At 33.8% G+C, this 19,679-nt stretch overlaps 1 protein-coding gene across 1 annotated transcript in view; it reads left to right on the top strand.

Moving 5' to 3' along the window:
• Positions 1–19,679, top strand: part of LRP1B (LDL receptor related protein 1B) — a 1,620,129-nt gene that overhangs the window by 1,131,795 nt on the left and 468,655 nt on the right. The window contains exons 38-41 of the mRNA XM_045066491.1: positions 16,115–16,241; positions 16,377–16,528; positions 16,831–16,955; positions 18,337–18,708. Of these exons, the coding sequence (XP_044922426.1) occupies positions 16,115–16,241; positions 16,377–16,528; positions 16,831–16,955; positions 18,337–18,708 (776 nt within the window). The remainder of the gene's footprint in view (positions 1–16,114; positions 16,242–16,376; positions 16,529–16,830; positions 16,956–18,336; positions 18,709–19,679) is intronic.

Below are 19,679 nucleotides of genomic sequence, written 5' to 3'. Positions count from 1 at the left end.
AACAAAAGCCCAGGGCCAGACGGCTTCCCGGGGGAATTCTACCAAACATTTAAAGAAGAACTAATTCCTATTCTCCTGAAACTGTTCCAAAAAATAGAAATGGAAGGAAAACTTCCAAACTCATTTTATGAGGCCAGCATCACCTTGATCCCAAAACCAGACAAGGATCCCACCAAAAAAGAGAGCTATAGACCGATATCCTTGATGAACACAGATGCGAAAATACTCAACAAAATACTAGCCAATAGGATTCAACAGTACATTAAAAAGATTATTCACCACGACCAAGTGGGATTTATTCCAGGGCTGCAAGGTTGGTTCAACATCCGCAAATCAGTCAATGTGATACAACACATCAATAAAAGAAAGAACAAGAACCATATGATACTCTCAATAGATGCTGAAAAAGCATTTGACAAAGTACAACATCCCTTCCTGATCAAAACTCTTCAAAGTGTAGGGATAGAGGGCACATACCTCAATATCATCAAAGCCATCTATGAAAAACCCACCGCAAATATCATTCTCAATGGAGAAAAACTGAAAGCTTTTCCACTAAGGTCAGGAACACGGCAAGGATGTCCATTATCACCACTGCTATTCAACATAGTACTAGAGGTCCTAGCCTCAGCAATCAGACAACAAAAGGAAATTAAAGGCATCCAAATCGGCAAAGAAGAAGTCAAATTATCACTCTTCGCAGATGATATGATACTATATGTGGAAAACCCAAAAGACTCCACTCCAAAACTGCTAGAAATTATACAGGAATTCAGTAAAGTGTCAGGATATAAAATCAATGCACAGAAATCAGTTGCATTTCTCTACACCAACAGCAAGACAGAAGAAAGAGATATTAAGGAGTCAATCCCATTTACAATTGCATCCAAAACCATAAGATACCTAGGAATAAACCTAACCAAAGAGACACAGAATCTATACTCAGAAAACTATAAAGTACTCATGAAAGAAATTGAGGAAGACACAAAGAAATGGAAAAATGTTCCATGCTCCTGGATTGGAAGAATAAATATTGTGAAAATGTCTATGCTACCTAAAGCAATCTACACATTTAATGCAATTCCTATCAAAGTACCATCCATCTTTTTCAAAGAAATGGAACAAATAATTCTAAAATTTATATGGAACCAGAAAAGACCTCGAATAGCCAAAGGGATATTGAAAAAGAAAGCCAACGTTGGTGGCATCACAATTCCGGACTTCAAGCTCTATTACAAAGCTGTCATCATTAAGAGAGCATGGTACTGGCACAAAAACAGACACATAGATCAATGGAACAGAATAGAGAGCCCAGAAATAGACCCTCAACTCTACGGTCAACTAATCTTCGACAAAGCAGGAAAGAATGTACAATGGAAAAAAGACAGCCTTTTCAATAAATGGTGCTGGGAAAATTGGACAGCCACATGCAGAAAAATGAAATTGGACCATTTCCTTACACCACACACAAAAATAGACTCAAAATGGATGAAGGACCTCAATGTACGAAAGGAATCCATCAAAATCCTTGAGGAGAACACGGGCAGCAACCTCGTCGACCTCTGCCGCAGCAACATCTTCCTAGGAACAACGCTAAAGGCAAGGGAAGCAAGGGAAAAAATGAACTACTGGGATTTCATCAAGATCAAAAGCTTTTGCACAGCAAAGGTAACAGTTAACAAAATCAAAAGACAACTGACAGAATGGGAGAAGATATTTGCAAACGACATATCAGATAAAGGACAAGTGTCCAGAATCTATAAAGAACTTAGCAAACTCAACACCCAAAGAACAAATAATCCAATCAAGAAATGGGCAGAAGACATGAACAGACATTTCTGCAAAGAAGACATCCAGATGGCGAACAGACACATGAAAAAGTGCTCCATATCACTCAGCATCAGGGAAATACAAATCAAAACCACAATGAGATATCACCTCACACCAGTCAGAATGGCTAAAATCAACAAGTCAGGAAATGACAGATGCTGGCGAAGATGCGGAGAAAGGGGAACCCTCCTACACTGTTGGTGGGAATGCAAGCTGGTGCAGCCACTCTGGAAAACAGCATGGAGGTTCCTCAAAATGTTGAAAATAGAACTGCCCTATGACCCAGCAATTGTACTATTGGGTATTTACCCTAAAGATACAAATGTAGTGATCCAAAGGGACACATGCACCCGAATGTTTATAGCAGCAATGTCCACAATAGCCAAACTATGGAAAGAACCTAGATGTCCATCAACAGATGAATGGATCAAGAAGATGTGGTATATATACACAATGGAATACTATGCAGCCATCAAAAGAAATGAAATCTTGCCATTTGCAACAACATGGATGGAACTAGAGCGTATCATGCTTAGCGAAATAAGTCAAGCAGAGAAAGACAACTATCATATGATCTCCCTGATATGAGGAAGTGGTGATGCAACATGGAGGCTTAAGTGGGTAGAAGAAGAATAAATGAAACAAGATGGGATTGGGAGGGAGACAAACCATAAGTGACTCTTAATCTCACAAAACAAACTGAGGGTTGCCGGGGGGAGGGGGTTTGGGAGAAGGGAGTGGGATTATGGACATTGGGGAGGGTATGTGATTTGGTGAGTGCTGTGAAGTGTGTAAACCTGGTGATTCACAGACCTGTACCCCTGGGGATAAAAATATATGTTTATAAAAAATAAAAAATTAAAAAAAAAAAAGAATGCTCCTGGATGCAAAAATTTTGAGTGTAAATTTTTGGAGTTTTTCTATTTTTTTTCCAACTATTATCTTTACTACATTATATTCTGTCTTAGACTTCATGTCTTGGTCTCACTGTTGCAACATGCTTGATATATCATCAAGGAGTTTGTTTACACTTAAAAAGAAAAGGAAGAGGATAAAAACAGCTTTTCCTTGCTGGATCATATTTGGGAAGAAAAACATCCTTATGTCAATTCCTTTGTTATCCCTTAATCAGAAATAGATTACATGCCCATCCTTAGATCAGTCAATAGACAGACAGAAAATATTATTTTGACATACTTAACAAGTTATGTCTCATCACATGGGCTTGCATGAGGTCCCATACCTAACAATTTGTACAACAAACTCAGTTTCTCAGCAAACTCAGTTTCTATTACTAGGACAGATCTTGAGGAAGTGAATTTCAATGAATTTCAAAGAGACATTATGAGGAAGAAGGAAACCAATTCTCTTGATTTTTCCATTTTAGTAGTCATTTCAACACGCTCTCCTTTCTTAGTTCATTTTCTCTTCGACACCTTAATTTTGACGTTCCCCAGGGCTCAGTCCTTGGTGTCATTCTCTCTTTGGTAGTCTCATCCCACCTAAATGTTAAAGACTGTAAAATGTTGAAAGCAAGACCCACCTCACTCTAAACTCTATTTTTTTATGTTATGGACTACTTCTTCAAACAGATCTGTGGCAGACTTTATTTTCCAAAATGATTACAATAGTATCTGCCATTTCACATGTTCTCCTTAAAATGTGATACTGACACTTCCAAACAGAGGTGAGCATCTTTTCCATATGCTTGAATTTGGGTGGATCTCTGACTATTATGGAAGTGATACTGTGTAAAATCTAAGGCTGTATCATAAGAAAAAAGAAAACTTTTACATGGTTATCTTGGGACATTCTTAGAAACCACCCACTCTGCTATGAGGAAGCCAAGGTACACCATGAAGGGGCCAGTGTAGGTGTTCCAGCTAACAACCCTAGCTAAGGTCTGAGCTAAGAGCCAGTACCAATTGCTAGATATGTTGAGTGAGTGGATCTAAATGATTCCAGTCCCTAGCTTCTATGTCACCTCCACCTTGGTGGCACCACAGTCGATGTGAAGAAGGAATGAATGGTTCCTACTGAGCTCTTATCAAATTGCAAATGCAGAAGTAAGTCAGTTACTGTTGTTTTAAGCCTTTAAATTTGGAGGGGTTTGCTAGAAGCAATAGATAACCAAAAGAAGATCCACCAGAAATCTTAACCTTAACAAGTTCAAAACAGAACTGACTCTTTCTCTATAATTATGAGTCCTCCATTAGTTGATGCCTGTCCTATTACTTCAGTTGCTTAGGTCAAAACACTTGGTATGATCTTTGATTTCTCTCTCATATACCCTATATCTAATATAGCAGGAATTCTGTTACCCTTTCAGTATATTTAAAGGCTCACAACAAACCCAAAGTAGTATTATTTCCTCTATTTAACAGATAAGGAAACTGATTCAGCTATTTTAAATATTACTCTCCTTTCAAATTGATATGTGGGAGGGTAGTTTTTCTAAACTCAAAAGTCATGCTACAATGTATGCATATGCATGTGTGTGTAACGTATCACACATATACATATATATTGGAAAACATTACAAAAATTAATAACCAAAAATATCAAAATACAAGGAAACAATTTTAACAGTTTCAGGATAAAACTGTAATGAAAATTTAAAAATCAGAAGTATAAGTGAAAAAAGAGATAATCCATAATGAGAAAATGCTGGAAAAAAATTAGGAGAAGCTTGTAAAATAATTTTGACTTGAGTTTGATTTCCTGTTCCCCTGTAGAGGCCCTTACCTACAACGAAGTGTATACCATTACATCTTAAGACTGTGAGGGAAGGATGTGCTTCTGTTTAATTCCAAGACTATAACACGTGACTCAATTGAATATGTGCATATCACACTCATAAACTTAAAAATAAAAATATACTTTTGGCAATGTGATTGTACTTTAAAAATATCTTTCTAAATTATAATTTATAATCAAGCAATAAATCATTATAGCCTCAGTAGAGAAAATTTGATCGATTGCTCTATTGTGGGTAATTATTCTAATGGTAGGAACAAATATAATTTGAATGTTATAAAATCCCAGAGATACATAGGAAATGAGTTTGTTTCTAATAAAGAATTTCTTCCCCCTGTATTTATAATAAGCGCAACACTTCATTTGTATGATCGAGGGTGTCTTGTGCCTGGCCTATTATAGATTCATGTAGTTCAATTTAGCAGGCCTCTTGCTGCTGCTGCTTGTCAATCTGTAGTTTTCTTATTTATTTATTTATTGTTGAAACATAGTGTAGGAACTCAAGTTGTTGTTCCATGTCTTCTTCTCTTTAAGTATATTTTTATAACTCCACAGCCATCTTAGTAGAAAAACATACCTACTTCTCTCTAAGATGATTGAGAACATCAGGCAAAAGGACCCACATATACTCTGATTTCTACCAGTTTATTAAAAAAAACATTTATGAGTGCAGCACGCTGGGTGCAAGGTCATGTCAGGCATCTCCATCTCTTCTTCAGGTTTCAGTTCAGTATATCTTGACAAAATAGGACTACTTATAGTGTGAAAGACACTGGTAGGCACTATAAAGTATGATAGTATAAAAATCAGATGCTGCTTCTGTTCACAATGAGTTTTCTGTTTTAACAGTTTCAGTTAAAATAATAGTCTCAGATTGTAACGTGAGATTCATTTTCAGGTTTAAAAAGCTTAGATCAGTATGACTCAAGCCTAAATCTCATGTTAACCTAATTTCTGTAAGATCTTTGTAAAGTTACACTTAGTTTTAAGAAAAACGAGATTGTGTATAATCAGAGTAGGTGATCACAGTGAGGGTAGTAGCAACAATGGTGATACTTAGTCAAGGTTTTATAGAGAAGACTTGAAGGAGAGAGGTCTCTGAGATGGGCAGGAAATATATCATATGAAGAAGAAATAAAATAATCAAAGCATTGGTAGTGGCAAAGCAAAGACCATTGGCAAGAGTATAGCCACATAGAGAAGAGCCTATAGGTAGCTGGGATAACTTGGAGCCATAAAATAGACATTAGCATTCTCCACATATTAAAGAAATTACCACAAACACCTTCTCTACTTTCCTAAGTGGATATTAAAATGATCCTAGACTCTCTCCTAAACCTTCTTTCTGGCCCCAAAGCCTCCACATAAGCAATGGTTAGAAGTGTAATGAGAGTTTATTGAAATTGTAGCATTGTTTAAATTAGGAAATTCTTAGAAATAGTTACTATCCTAGTCAGATTCTTATGGGGGAGGGGGTTCTTTCTTTACCCTCAAGCCAAGTAATGGAGACAGCTACAGGAAAATATGTAAAGGGGAGACTAAAATAAATAGAAAAGTTCAGTAAGTGAAAAGAAAAGAAAAAAAAGGAAGGAAAGGGAAGGGAAGGGGAAAGAAAAGAAAAAAAAAGAAAGGAGAAGAGAAGAAAAGAAAAGAAAAGGTCACTTTCTCACTGTAAGTCCTTAGGCCAGCAGGAGTTTGATCAAAGCTGCAGAGAGGGAAACATTTTAAAATAGTTATGAAGTAATCAGTTTGGATTCAGAAAGATCCAGTCTTTTATGACTGAAAACAATAATTTTAACATTATTTTTTTTCTTTTAACTGAAATTGTCTGGATTGGACGTCCTGGATTCTTCTGGAAAAAAGATATTCAGTAGAGTATATGGAATCAAGAGTTGGATAAATATAAAGTCACTTTGGTTTATGCCAATGGTTCAGACTCTGCAATAAACTATGGTAGTGAATGCAAACTCCCACCCAAACATTCATTGAATGAGGACAACCCTTGGGCGACCTATACCCCCAAGATTTCAAGCTCTCAGAATTGCTTGTGAAAGAAGAGTTGCTAGTTCCTGTTCTCTCAAGAAAAGTGCCTGTGGGAACTGTTAGAGACAAAGGACACAGAAGCTGGGGCTGGTGAATATAGAAAGAGGAAATAAGTCTGAGGGTGTCTAGGTGGAGCACCAGCAGAGTTTGGAACCCCAAGTTGGATGTCTTCTACCTTTGAGGTCTTCTGAAATATCTTGATCTTAAATGCCTATGCCCTTTTTGATTATTGAAAGGATTAAATGAGGTAAATTTAAGTGAAAGCGTTGAATTAGGGAAATTTCTCTTCCTCGCTCTAATTTTGGAGATGGAGTGAAGAGATAGGATGGAACAATAAAATATATTTTAGCAATTAAAATTAGTGAAATTGAAGAAACTCAGGCTTGTAGGTGATAGCCATAAGAGTAAGGGTAGCAGCTTTAAATGGATAAGTAAGTTTTGTTAAAACTATTGTGGTGACTAGAATATGAATAAAAGAACTTAAAGTAACATGAATCCAACTGGGATAGATTTCTAGGATCTAATTAGTATGTTTCTATGACCTAGAGTAGAAATAGCACCTTAGCAGTAGCAAAAAACAAAACAAAACAAAACAAAAATAACACACACACACACACACACACACACGAGAGAGAGAGAGAGAGAGAGAGAGAAAGGGAACTGGTCGTGACAGATTCAAAGATGGATTGTAATGGAATAACCATGAGTTGCCGGTCAGGAGCTGAGGTCTAGAAGCTAGTCACGGAATCATGGAAACCTAAAACAGTATATTAAAGTCAGAGAGTAAGGAGTAAGGACACAAATGACTAAGACAACTCTATAAATTAAGAAATGATTTCAGAATTCGTAAAATTGGAAATAGAGCAGTCCCATGTGGTAATTAAGATGAGTGTGTGGCCTTGCTTATGTAAGGTAGGGGTAAAGGAGGGATATAGGTCCCTGGAACAGATGAGGTGAACGTGAGCTGAGATATTCACAAGATCATCAACATGAGTCATGTGAAGTCCCTCAGAATGTCCACAGTGGAGGGAGAAGATGGCCAAGTTTTCAGTGAGTAGTAAAGCAATTAAATAAATTCAGTGGTCAGTTGTGATGGTGATGACGTGGTATGAGAAAGCAGGATGTGTGAATGTATGCTGTGAATGTTTTAAAATAAGTGAGTATAACCTCAGAGAAAGTTTTCTTTCTTATTTAAATCTTCTCTACTTTAATTTTCTCAGGTATCTCATGCAATGACTCTGCTGTCATCCTTAATTCATTCCTTTTGATGAAGCCTTTCTCTTTCAAATAAGATCAGATCTCTCTCATTTGAAACAAACAAACAAACAAAAAAGAAAAAAAAATCTTATTTCTCTCTGCATGTTTACTTCTCAACTTCTTAGAGAAGTTCTCAACTTCTGTTCCTTCCAGAATTGTTAAAATTTATCCATAGCCAAATTCATATTTTTTCTAGATTTCACACCATTTGCCTTCTCTTTGACATATTTTTTTCAATGTTACCCACTCAAGAATTTATTTTCTCTATTACCTTCTCTAACTCCGAGTTCTCTTGCTCTCTCTCACCCCCTCCATGTACCTCCTCAACACATCTCTCTTCTCGTGTATGTCTTTATATGCCATTCCCTTTCTTGTTATATTTACCCTTCAAAACATATGTTCATGTTTTTTTACATCATTCAAAGCATTGCATCCAAAGTCTTATTTTCATTCCTTCACTTATATTTCCATTTTTCTTTAGAAAATCTTTGATTGTCCACTGTCATAGAAATTTAAGCATCCAGCTCTTTTTTTTTTTTAAGATTTTATTTATTTATTTGACAGAGAGATCACAAGTAGGCAGACACAGGTAGAGATGGGAGGTAAGCAGGCTCCCTGCTGAGCAGAGAGCCCAATGTGGGGCTTGATACCAGGACCCTGGGATCATGACCTGAGCCAAAGGCAGAGGCTTTAACCCACTAAGCCACCCAGGCACCCCACTGTCATAGAAATTTAATATATCCACCTACCTTTAATCTACTGACTTCTTTGCCTAGCTATTGTATGTCTTTTTGTCCTGACAAGATTGAAACTTACTTTAGGTTTTCTGTAGTTTTTCATCTGTCACTAACTCCTGTCATCTCTTGTATCCAGATGTTCTCTTAGATTTCCCATTTCTTTCCATCGCAACTGTGAGGTCAGCATAGACTCAGATGGAGTAGCTCATTAAATATTTTTGAATTCCTAATTTTAAGCCCCCCAAACAAAATTTACATTTTAATCATAAAACAAGTAATCTTTGAAATATATAGCAATAATTCAAGTAATATTTACCTCCATACCTCACTTCTTTTTAAGAATATTTCTTAAAAATTAATTAAGTCACATGGATAGATGTTTCTCAGTATTTATAGTTAAGAATTGATACACCTTTTTAAATGCTATGCTGATTTTTAGGAAATGTTTATTAGAACATTGGCTTCCAGGAAATATTACATAGACTAGGTGTCAAAATTCCTATCATATGAATAAAGTACAGCATTTTCATATTCTCGATGTTTGAAGTTAAAACATGTCAGGTAATGTTGCCAAAGAAAAAGGTGAACAATGATGGAGTAAATTAGCTGAATCCAAGATATAAATGGGTCTTGAAAGGTGGTCACGAAGCCTGTTCTGAACAATGGGGACTTGAAATCTTTTAAAATATAACCAAATACAAAATACAAAGCATGTATGAATTTACTTCAGCTTGAAAAATTAGTTTCTCGCTTCTGTTGACTTTTTGTAAGGCAATACTTCCTTTTAGAAAAACTGAAATGTAATAATTTTTTATGCTAAAAACTCACTTCCTACAGTAGGAATCACAGTATGTCACTTTGTATAATACCAAAAAAGTTGGTTAATTTTCCATAGTGTATGATCTCTAAGTGAAGCACAAATACTAATTTTTTTTAAACTGGACTATGCATTGTTTTGTTAATCTAGCTTTAGATATTTATGATCATAAATAATTTGCTGAAAAGTGTTTCTTTTCATAGGATTCAACTTAATATAGGATTTTAGTGTTTGACAACTACATATTGTCAACTGGTCTTTGATTTTATATATATATATATATGTATATATGCTGTTAGAATATGCTTAACGATATACAAAAGATCTTGAATGATAGTTTAACTCATTTTGAGATAGCAAGAGTACAGCATAGCTTAACACTATATCCTAAAGTATGCGTTCATCTCAAGGCAAGATGACATATATAAAAAACAAGTCGATTTAAATTTGGTTTGCAGTGGAAATAATGGTGGAATCAGGCTGTTAGTATGTAATATTAAGATGCCACGATGATCAAATAACTCAGAACATCCCCCAAATTATAGGCAGCTACCTCTATAGGTCTCTAAGAAAAGCATATAAAGAAATTATAACAAATGGAAGAAAAGCATCACACTATTTTTCACTAGAAATTTCCTCAAAAATTCTGCTAACACCCTGTTTTAAAGCTAGTTAGGTTTTGCTCACCTGACCTTTTACTTTATGCTTCACCTTCACTCCTTAACCTCTAAACATGAATCTTAGATCTTATCCTCCCTGCTAAAAGCAGGAAAGGAGGACTGGAAGTAATAAAGATGCTTTGGGCTATCTCTTCAACTCAGTGGCTGATGGAGGAGAAAGAGAGGCCAGTAAGTTCATGCCAATTCCCACTACAGGAGGGAGCTTCTGGTTCAGAACACCAAAGCCATGTTGAATAGAAACCAGAAACAGCCACACATAAACGTATGAACTTACACTGATTTTTTAAAGGCTGACCAATAAAACTGTGGTTAAAGGGTAAAAGAGAAATTTGAAAGATTTGTTTCTCTATGCACCTATGGAAATTGTCTCAGTATCTTTCGATGTGGACTATCCAGGGTAGGTTGGATAGACTCATGTATTTGAGACAAGTTAGAGGTCATAAAACAAATTGTAGATTTCTGTATAATATTTTAAGAAATCTAAATCAGCTTATGAATACTGTAAGTCTAGGCTCTAAGAATCTAGGTATTAAATATTTCATAGGAAAATATATATATTTTAGGGACACATTAAATATAATATATTTGGGATACCAAAAATGAATAAAATATGACCTTTTACTCAGGAAAAACTTGTGAAACATGTAAATAGCAAAGTAATATCATATATGTATATGTGCATATTTATTAAAATGAGAATATGTACAATGAGGTAGTATAAATTAATTAATTAAGGAACTAAATATAATACAAGCTATAAACATAATATGCTATCGCATTACAGATGCCAAATATATTTTTCTTTGTGAAGTATTATTGATACTTCTCCAGTATTGGCTGGGCATACACATAATAATTGTTTCACTCAATATTGTGAAGTAAGGAATCAAGAAGGAATCTGATGTAAAATGTAAGAATAACAGAAACCAGAGCAAAACCTGTAGAATAAATGATAAATATTATTTTAACTTTTAACAGAAAAAGAGAACAACCCAAATGGCCTAGATTTTTATTTTGGTTCAAAAGAAAAGTTCATTTCTGAATTGTTTATGGAAATGACAACTTCTCTCACCACTGTACATTTTCAGAGTTGAAGCCTGTACTTGTATGACTTTGAGACTTAAAGCTTAAATATTTAAATCAAATTAAATTAAATACTTAAAGTTTCAAGTGTTTCTACTGGCATTTTTTTAAGATAATTCTTTATTTACCCTTTTGCCTCTACCGTTAATCAGTGGGTTTCATGAGGGTTGCTAAGGCCACTAAATGTGGTATCATCAGCCGCCAGCACATAATAAGTACCTACTTGATATTTGTTATGTGAGTGCATGACTGCATTAAAAGAATACATTTGAGAATCATCCACCAAACTACAGACCAAAAAAAAAAAAAAAGAGTAGTGTTCAAGGTTATACTCTCTCTAGACTCTTCCTTTTAGCGCGTGTTCTGCTATCTGTGCCTGAGTTCTTTTTATATTAGAGTAACCTCTAAGCAATAGTAACACATTCAGGACACTTGAAAAGTGATTTGGGATTGGCATGGAATGCTTTCTCAAAACAAAACTGCACATTAAATGAAGAACAAGGAAATGTGAAGAAGCCCTCCCAGGAATAGAGAAGGTTCTACTTTACACCGTTTCCTCACAGGGGATGAAGGATGTCAATTCATGTACTCACGAAATGTATTCAGAGCTTTATATTATTTGCACGTACCCTAAAGATGGAGACATTGACATGTTGGCCTACAAAGCATTTGATTAGTATGAGTTTTAAGTTATTTTAATGAAACTGCTAAGACATGGAAAATTGCAAGCAGGTTTTTGTCAGATAAAACTCATGCTCTCATAAAGGCTAGCTGCTATTGTTAATTTGTAGGGTTTTTGTTTTGTTTCTTTTTGTTTTTAGGTACTTTTTGCTGATAAAGTAACATAATGTTGACTTCCCAGTATGGCAGAGGGAACAATAATATATATATATATATATTTTTAAGATTTTATTTATTTATTTGATACAGAAAGAGATCACTAGTGGTCAGAGAGGCAGGCAGAGAGAGGGGGAAGCAGACACCTTGCGGAGCAGAGAGCCGGATATGGGCTTGGTCCTAGGAGCCTGAGATCATGAGCTGAGCCGAAGGCAGAGAGGCTTAACCCACTGCGCCACCCAGATGTCCCAACAGGAACATTCTTGATTCTCAATCAAGGCATCTACCTATAAAAGAATTACATGATCTTCATTTGTGTGCCAGCATGGAAATTTTTGGTTTTATCTCATCTTTCCTTAGCATATCTGATAAAGTATATAATCATGCTATCTCATAAGGGCATAGGAATAGAAAGAAGTGGGAGGGTATTGTAAAAATTGAAACCCAGATCTGTTTCAAAGGAAATCGTTTAGCAGTTAAAAAGAGAATCTTAAATTCAAAAAAAGGATTGATTCGAATTAGTTGCTTTTCACTATTTTCTTATGTCTAAAAGCATCACATTTAATCCTGTTCTTTTTATCATAATTTGGCCTTATTCATTCTTTTCTTTCTATCTCACACTTTTTACCCTTCCCTACCAAAGCCAAAGCTTTATGTTAGCTTTATTTTTCGAAAAAAAAATTTATTTGTAATTATACAAGGGCATTTGTAATATTTTCTATATTTTTGAGCTTTAACTAATTTTGAGAGGAAAAAAAGATTTGTTTTCCTTTCTAAGTGTACCTGTATGTAAGGTAATTCTGATTATTGGTACAATGGTCATAAGATGCATTCAATAAACTTTTGGGGACTTTAGGATTTTCGGTGCTAACAAGTGGAATATTTTACCTGCTATTCAAATATCAATAATTAATTGGGCATTAATATTGGAACATAATGTGTATTCATTGCACATTTTCCTGCCAAAAACTTCAGTGTCTTATTAAGACAATGTGGATATTTGTGTTATGATGATTTCTGACATTATTCTTATAATCCTTTCAAACCAATTTTGGAATGTCCCATTTTTGATTTTGTGATTGTAAATTATATAACTGCAAGCCTCTGTAAATTCCCATATTACTAGGGAATAATATGGGAATATGGGAATAGTAAATTCCCATATTACTAGGACAAATTATTATCCAGAGAAACTTCAATTATACAACACAGCATTTGATTTAGACAATTCTGAACATTTCTAGGTCTGGAATAACCTTGAGAAGTATTTTTAGTGCTAGATTAACCAAGCTAATTCTCTAAAAGCAATTTCCTTCACTATATCATATACCTCAACAAACAATTCACTGTGGCAAATTTTGAACTCAAATGGGAACAAAATCAGTCTGTAATGCTGTCACTGAATCTTAATTTCCATGGGGTTTCAAAACCAGTGACAAAGATTTTAATTTCTTTCCTTTGTGAAAAATCACATTTAGATACCAAAATCTATGTTCATTAAAGTTATCTCAAGTACATCTATGTAAATTACTATCTTAAATTAGTTATAATTTTCTCCCTGCAGTTTTATAAGCTTAGTGTTCTTTTTCTACATTTAGTTATAATCCCTGAAGGTTCTCAAGGTGCTAATTCTATTCGATTCCTTATTTTTTAATTTCAGTTTAAGGAGCAAATAAATTACTCCTTTCCTAACACTCGTAAAGTGTTGCTTAATTTTAGTAGGTATAGAACCCTTTAGTTTTATTAAGTTGATAAATTATTTAGCCATAAAAGTGATTCCCGTAGTCAGATCTGGCTTCATATATAATGATGATTTATCAAATTGCTATGGGAAATTTGAGTAAAATCTGTACTTAAGACAATTTTATTTTGGATAGTTTTAATTCTTAAGTTTATAATCATTCATCAAGACTCCTGCATGGAAGTATTACAGATTTAAAATAAATAGGAACTACTTGAGAAAAAAGAACAAGAGAGACTTGTTTCTCAATACTAAGACCTTTTATCATGGCTTGTTTTGTGTTTTTAAGTATGAGGATCTTTGTTCTATTCCTTATACCTAGGGAAAAATAGCATTTGATATAAGATTATTATATCATTGTATTATATTTATACTTATCGAGACAACATAGAGAATACACCATAGGCCTGGGTTCATAAAGCCTGAGTGAAATTCCTGGCTTGAACCCTTCCTTGTCATCTATGAGATTGTAGATCATTAACTTCCAGAGCCACAGTTTCCATACCTGTGAGCATTAGAGCTTAAATATTATTAAATGGCTAATTTGCCCTGCTCACTCGAAGTAATATTTTTTATTATTCACTTAGTGCATTTGGAAGCAGATATTATTAAATAAAATGTATATTGTACATATTTCCTTTCATACTTGAACTCTGAAATATGTTAAAGTACATGACATGAATCTGACTGTCTGTGCTGGTTCCCACAGTACCTTCTTCCCAGTGTCACATCCTCTGCCATTTTAACACCGTGACTGACTAGTCATTTTAGGAGCATTGTTAATGCTGAAAATTTTCTTTTAAAACATTAAATGGGGCAACAAATTTGGCCTCTCAGTAATCTAATTTATTTTTTTTAATATAATGAGAATCCCCATTAAAGTTTAAAAAAATTATTAACTTTAATGCAAGTGTAGATTTTTTTTCATGCCTGTTTCAGTATAGATCTAACCAATAAAATATTAGTTGGATTTCTTGCTACAGATTTCCCTTTATGATTTATAGAGCTTGTGAATATGAATGAAAGCTTCTTCAGGACTAATATACTTGGAATTCTAGCTACACCTCTTTTTCATCTGGTTGTAAAAGTCCAACACATTTATTTTATATAGCATTTTCAGGAAAAAAAATCAACTTTTAAAATAAATCAAAAAAATATGCATAAAGGGAATACATATATTTTTATATAGTTTATCTTTTTTATGGATGAATAGTAAGTTCATTAAGTGGATACTAAATATGAATGTACATCTTTGATTTTTCTTTATCCAATCTCATTTTCTCATGTATGATCACACATATATGTATTCTAATATGCACAGAATATTATCCAATTTTGCCTGAATGAATCAATGATTGCCATATTTTTCTAAAGTCTAATTGTCATTTTCTGATGGTTGGCTAAAAACTTCAGTGGGCACAGCTTCAGAAGAGTGGATCCTGAAAGCATATATTTTGCATTATAATATGTTTGTAATATAAATATTATATAAGTTGAGTGAATGAGTGAAAAAAGCACAGATAACATGCCTTCTATTTTTCTACATTTAGTTTTTTGGTTGTTTTTTATTTCAGCATGCTCTGGATTTTCTTTTTGTATTTCATTTTCTTCCATATTCCATTTTGCTTTATGAGATTACTAAAATAGGAATGTCTACTTTTGTATGAATACGCACTTTATGATTGCTTCACAGGATAACTTACAAACTTCAAATTAGAATAGTTAGATTTAGCAATGTAATTAGATAGAATTGAAATTATAGTGCTTTTATGTATGCATTAATAAATCAAATATTTATCTATAACTAATTTTTATTTTAAAATTTTCTAATTTTCTAGTGCTGTAAGTGTCCTAGCACATGAAAAGGAGAAAAAAATCACTGACTTCCTTGAACTTATTGTCCAGTGGAGACAAAAGACATTAATAAAAAATAACGCTGTACAGAAATAGAAGAAATGTAACAGAGTAAATTTGCCACTCTAGTCCATGCGGAATGTATGGTACAGTAATCAGAACACAGAAGAATTTTTGAGGGAAATGATGTTTGAAATAGGAACAAGAGCAAATTAGTCAAACAGGTTGGAGAAGATCATTTCAGACAAGGAGTTGAATTTGCAAAGTATTCTGGAGGGATTTTAATCCATCCTTGTGATTTCTATGAATTAAATATTATTTACAATAAAAATTATTTTTATAAACAGAAACACATGAGTGTATTGATTTCTAAAATGTATTACTTTTGTTCTATTGGTATTGATGTTACTGCTTTATTATTAATAATTGTGTTTTGTGTCTATTTGCATATTACTATAAATCAACAATTTCATTTCAGATTCTTGTTCTGGACTGAATGGGGACAGATGCCTTGCATTGGAAAGGCTCGCTTAGATGGTTCAGAGAAGGTTATCCTTGTAAGCATGGGAATAGCATGGCCAAATGGTATCTCCATTGACTATGAGGTGTGTTGGATTTCTTAAGTATTTAAAGCGCATTAACTGCCAACTTGCATTAATCCATTCTTACTATTCCCTTGCTTTTTAATAAATCATTTAATCCCCAACTGCTTCTAATATTACTTTTCAATCGATCTTTAGGAAAACAAATTGTACTGGTGTGATGCTCGTACAGACAAAATAGAAAGAATCGACCTTGAGACTGGAGGGAATCGTGAGATGGTGCTGTCAGGGAGCAATGTGGATATGTTTTCAGTTGCAGTCTTTGGGGCTTACATCTACTGGTCTGACAGGTAATTTATTTTTTCATAAGTATTTGAGTCTCAAAATGTTATTTCAGTGCCAGTTGCTTTACCCTTGTAGGATTAGCCATTCCTTAGCAAGGTCATAAAACGGATCTCACAAAGCCATGTTATTTCCACAGAAAGTCAGGCACTCTCGCTTTTCCTGGCTCAAGTATTTCAATGTCACAGACTAAACTTGTTTTTTTTTTTTTCCCCCTTCTGCTTGGCCATCTGTTATCTTCAGTTTAAACAATTGACTTGATGTGAATTACTTAAAGATTGTTGATCATGTATGTTCAACTTCTTGTCAGAGCACATGCCAATGGGTCCATCAGAAGAGGCCACAAGAATGATGCCACAGAAACCATAACCATGAGAACAGGCCTTGGAGTCAACCTGAAGGAGGTTAAAATCTTTAATCGAGTAAGAGAGAAAGGTCAGCATTCTTATATAATGAATACATCTTATGTCATCCCCCTCCTATTTTTTCAACATTTATCAAACTTAAGTTAGGGATTCTTATCTGAATCAAAAAAACCTCAAAACTCTATTTTTTACATCTAATTTCCTACAAAAATCATACAGTACCCTAATGAGATGAATATATAATAGTTCATACATAGATATGTTTGCCTAGGGCAGTGTATGTATATGGAAGTGTTATATACCTGGAATGTCTTCATTATAGGTTTGGGCTAAGTAATATAAAGTATCTATATCTATTTCTATATCTATCTACTGAACAAAAAATGCATTGCATAATTAGGATACTATAGAATAAAAAGCAGACAAAAATATGTGTTTGGGGTTATATTTTGATATATAAAGTGATTATAGCTTCAGAAGTTTACTGTTGGTGTGAAATATTTCTGAAGTCATCACTTCTTTAAAATGTGTATTTTGAAACTGTTATGATGATGGTTTGGATTTTTTAAAAATTTACCTCAGTCAAATTAAGTGCCTATTTTATGCCATTAAATATCAATTTTAATGTCCATCGAAATAATTATAATTAATTTTCTTGACATCAAAGATAGGTGTGATAATTTTAGAGCTGATGATGGATTCATGGAGGAAAATTAGCCTGATGGAGAAATCTTAATATATTACATCTTCCCTCCAAACTGAAGCAAAAACTTATGCTTAGTATACTTAGAAGGTTAGGTGCATTGCAGTTGTAAATTTCTTTGATAGCTTTCGTATTTCAGAGGCAAGATTTTAAAGCAGTGCGCACTTTGTTGGTGAATTCAGTTCATGTTTTGAAAGAATTGCTACTTGTGCTAAAGATTATAATACATAGAACCTATTGCAATTCAGCATCAAGTTTCAAAAAAGACTTATACACTTAACTGGCTGATTGAGGGAAAATTTTAATGCTTTTATTTGGATGGTGTTTGGAGCAGAAGAATGTGATCTTTGAAATAAGAAATCCACGATTTTAAACTGGTATAAAAAAAAATCAGTACTTTAGAGTACTTGATTTTTTTTCATTCACCAGTATTAAGAATAAAAAGACAGGGGCACCTGGGTGGCTCAGTGGATTAAGCCTCTGCCTTCAGCTCAGGTTATGATCTCAGGGTCCTGGGTCCAAACCCCACATCAGGCTTCTGTTCAGCAGGGTGCCTGCTTCCACCCATCTCTCTGCCTACTTGTGATCTCCTCTCTCTGTCAAATAAATAAATAAAATCTTTAAAAAAAAATAAAAAGACAGACCAACATTATTTTTTAAATATTTCTGTAAGAAAAAATAACTTGAAAAACAAAAGAAAAACACAAATATATGTTTGTGTACATATGTATATTTTTTTCCTCTTTAGGGACCAATATTTGTGCCAAAGACAATGGTGGATGTCAGCAACTCTGTCTTTATAGAGGAAATTCTCGGAGAACTTGCACTTGTGCCCATGGATATTTGGCAGAGGATGGAGTTACTTGCCTAAGGCATGAAGGCTATTTGCTGTATTCAGGGAGAACAATATTAAAAAGTATACATCTTTCTGATGAAACCAATTTAAATTCACCAATAAGGCCATATGAGAATCCACATTATTTCAAGAATGTCATAGCTTTGGCTTTTGACTACAATCAAAGAAGAAAAGGTACCAACCGAATCTTTTACAGTGATGCACACTTTGGAAATATACAGCTTATTAAAGATAACTGGGAAGACAGACAAATAATCGTGGAAAGTAAGTACAATAATTTTTAAAAATAATTTGGTGAAATGAGTATCACTTGTATTAGCAGAGAAATTAGAGTGGTAATTGCATGTAGCAATTACATTTTTTTGCGTTTATGTTCAAGAATAATGCACCTATATTATCTGATCCGCCAAAGTCAAAAAATCAATTTACTCTTAGCATGTCCTGTATGTATATTTTGATTATTAGTTTCTAATCTTGAACTTTCAATATATTCCTCATACAACCTATCTCTTTTCTTTCTATGTGATTTCCATATATCCCCCACATTTCCAATTTCACGATACTTGAGGTCAGTCCTTTTCATTACTTTTTAAATCGCAAATTAGTTTATTAAATTAATTGTAAAGTATTCAAGTAATATGGATTTAAAAATGAAATTTCTCACTCATCATTGCAATACCAATTCCATATACTCATCCACAGCTCATAGCTGTCATGCCTTCAGAATTTTTTTCATGTGTGTGTATGTAATTTGTAACTACAAAACTGAATGATCCTATATGCATTATTCAGCTGCTTTTTTTAAACTATCAAATATCTTGAAAACCATTTTTTTCAGTATATAAAATTCTATCTCATTCTTTAGAAAGCCTATGCCTATTGTGTACTAAAGATAAACTATTTGATTATTTTCTTCTGATAAACATTTGTTTCTGGCATTTCATCATTACCTACAATGTCACAATGAACATTTGTGCATCTAGATATCTTTATTCATATTATGTGAGTATTTCTTTAGGACAGAATCCTAGAAATATAATGGCAAAGTCAGTTGGTGTTTATTTTATTTTTTATAGTTTCACAAATTTCTGTCCAAAAAGACCATATCAGTTTATAGTTCATCAACTGTATGTAAAAGTTGTATTGTCCCATATTTTTTACAATAATAATTTCATTATTTTTCAGCTACGACTGTCTAATTTATAGAAAATATCAACTTACATTAATATACCTGA

Source organism: Mustela putorius, unplaced genomic scaffold (assembly GCF_011764305.1).
Source record: "Mustela putorius furo isolate JIRA1106 unplaced genomic scaffold, ASM1176430v1.1 tig00003867_pilon_pilon_pilon, whole genome shotgun sequence".
In the NCBI taxonomy this organism is placed as follows: Eukaryota; Metazoa; Chordata; class Mammalia; order Carnivora; family Mustelidae; genus Mustela; species Mustela putorius.
This window is presented reverse-complemented; position numbering and strand designations above follow the sequence as displayed.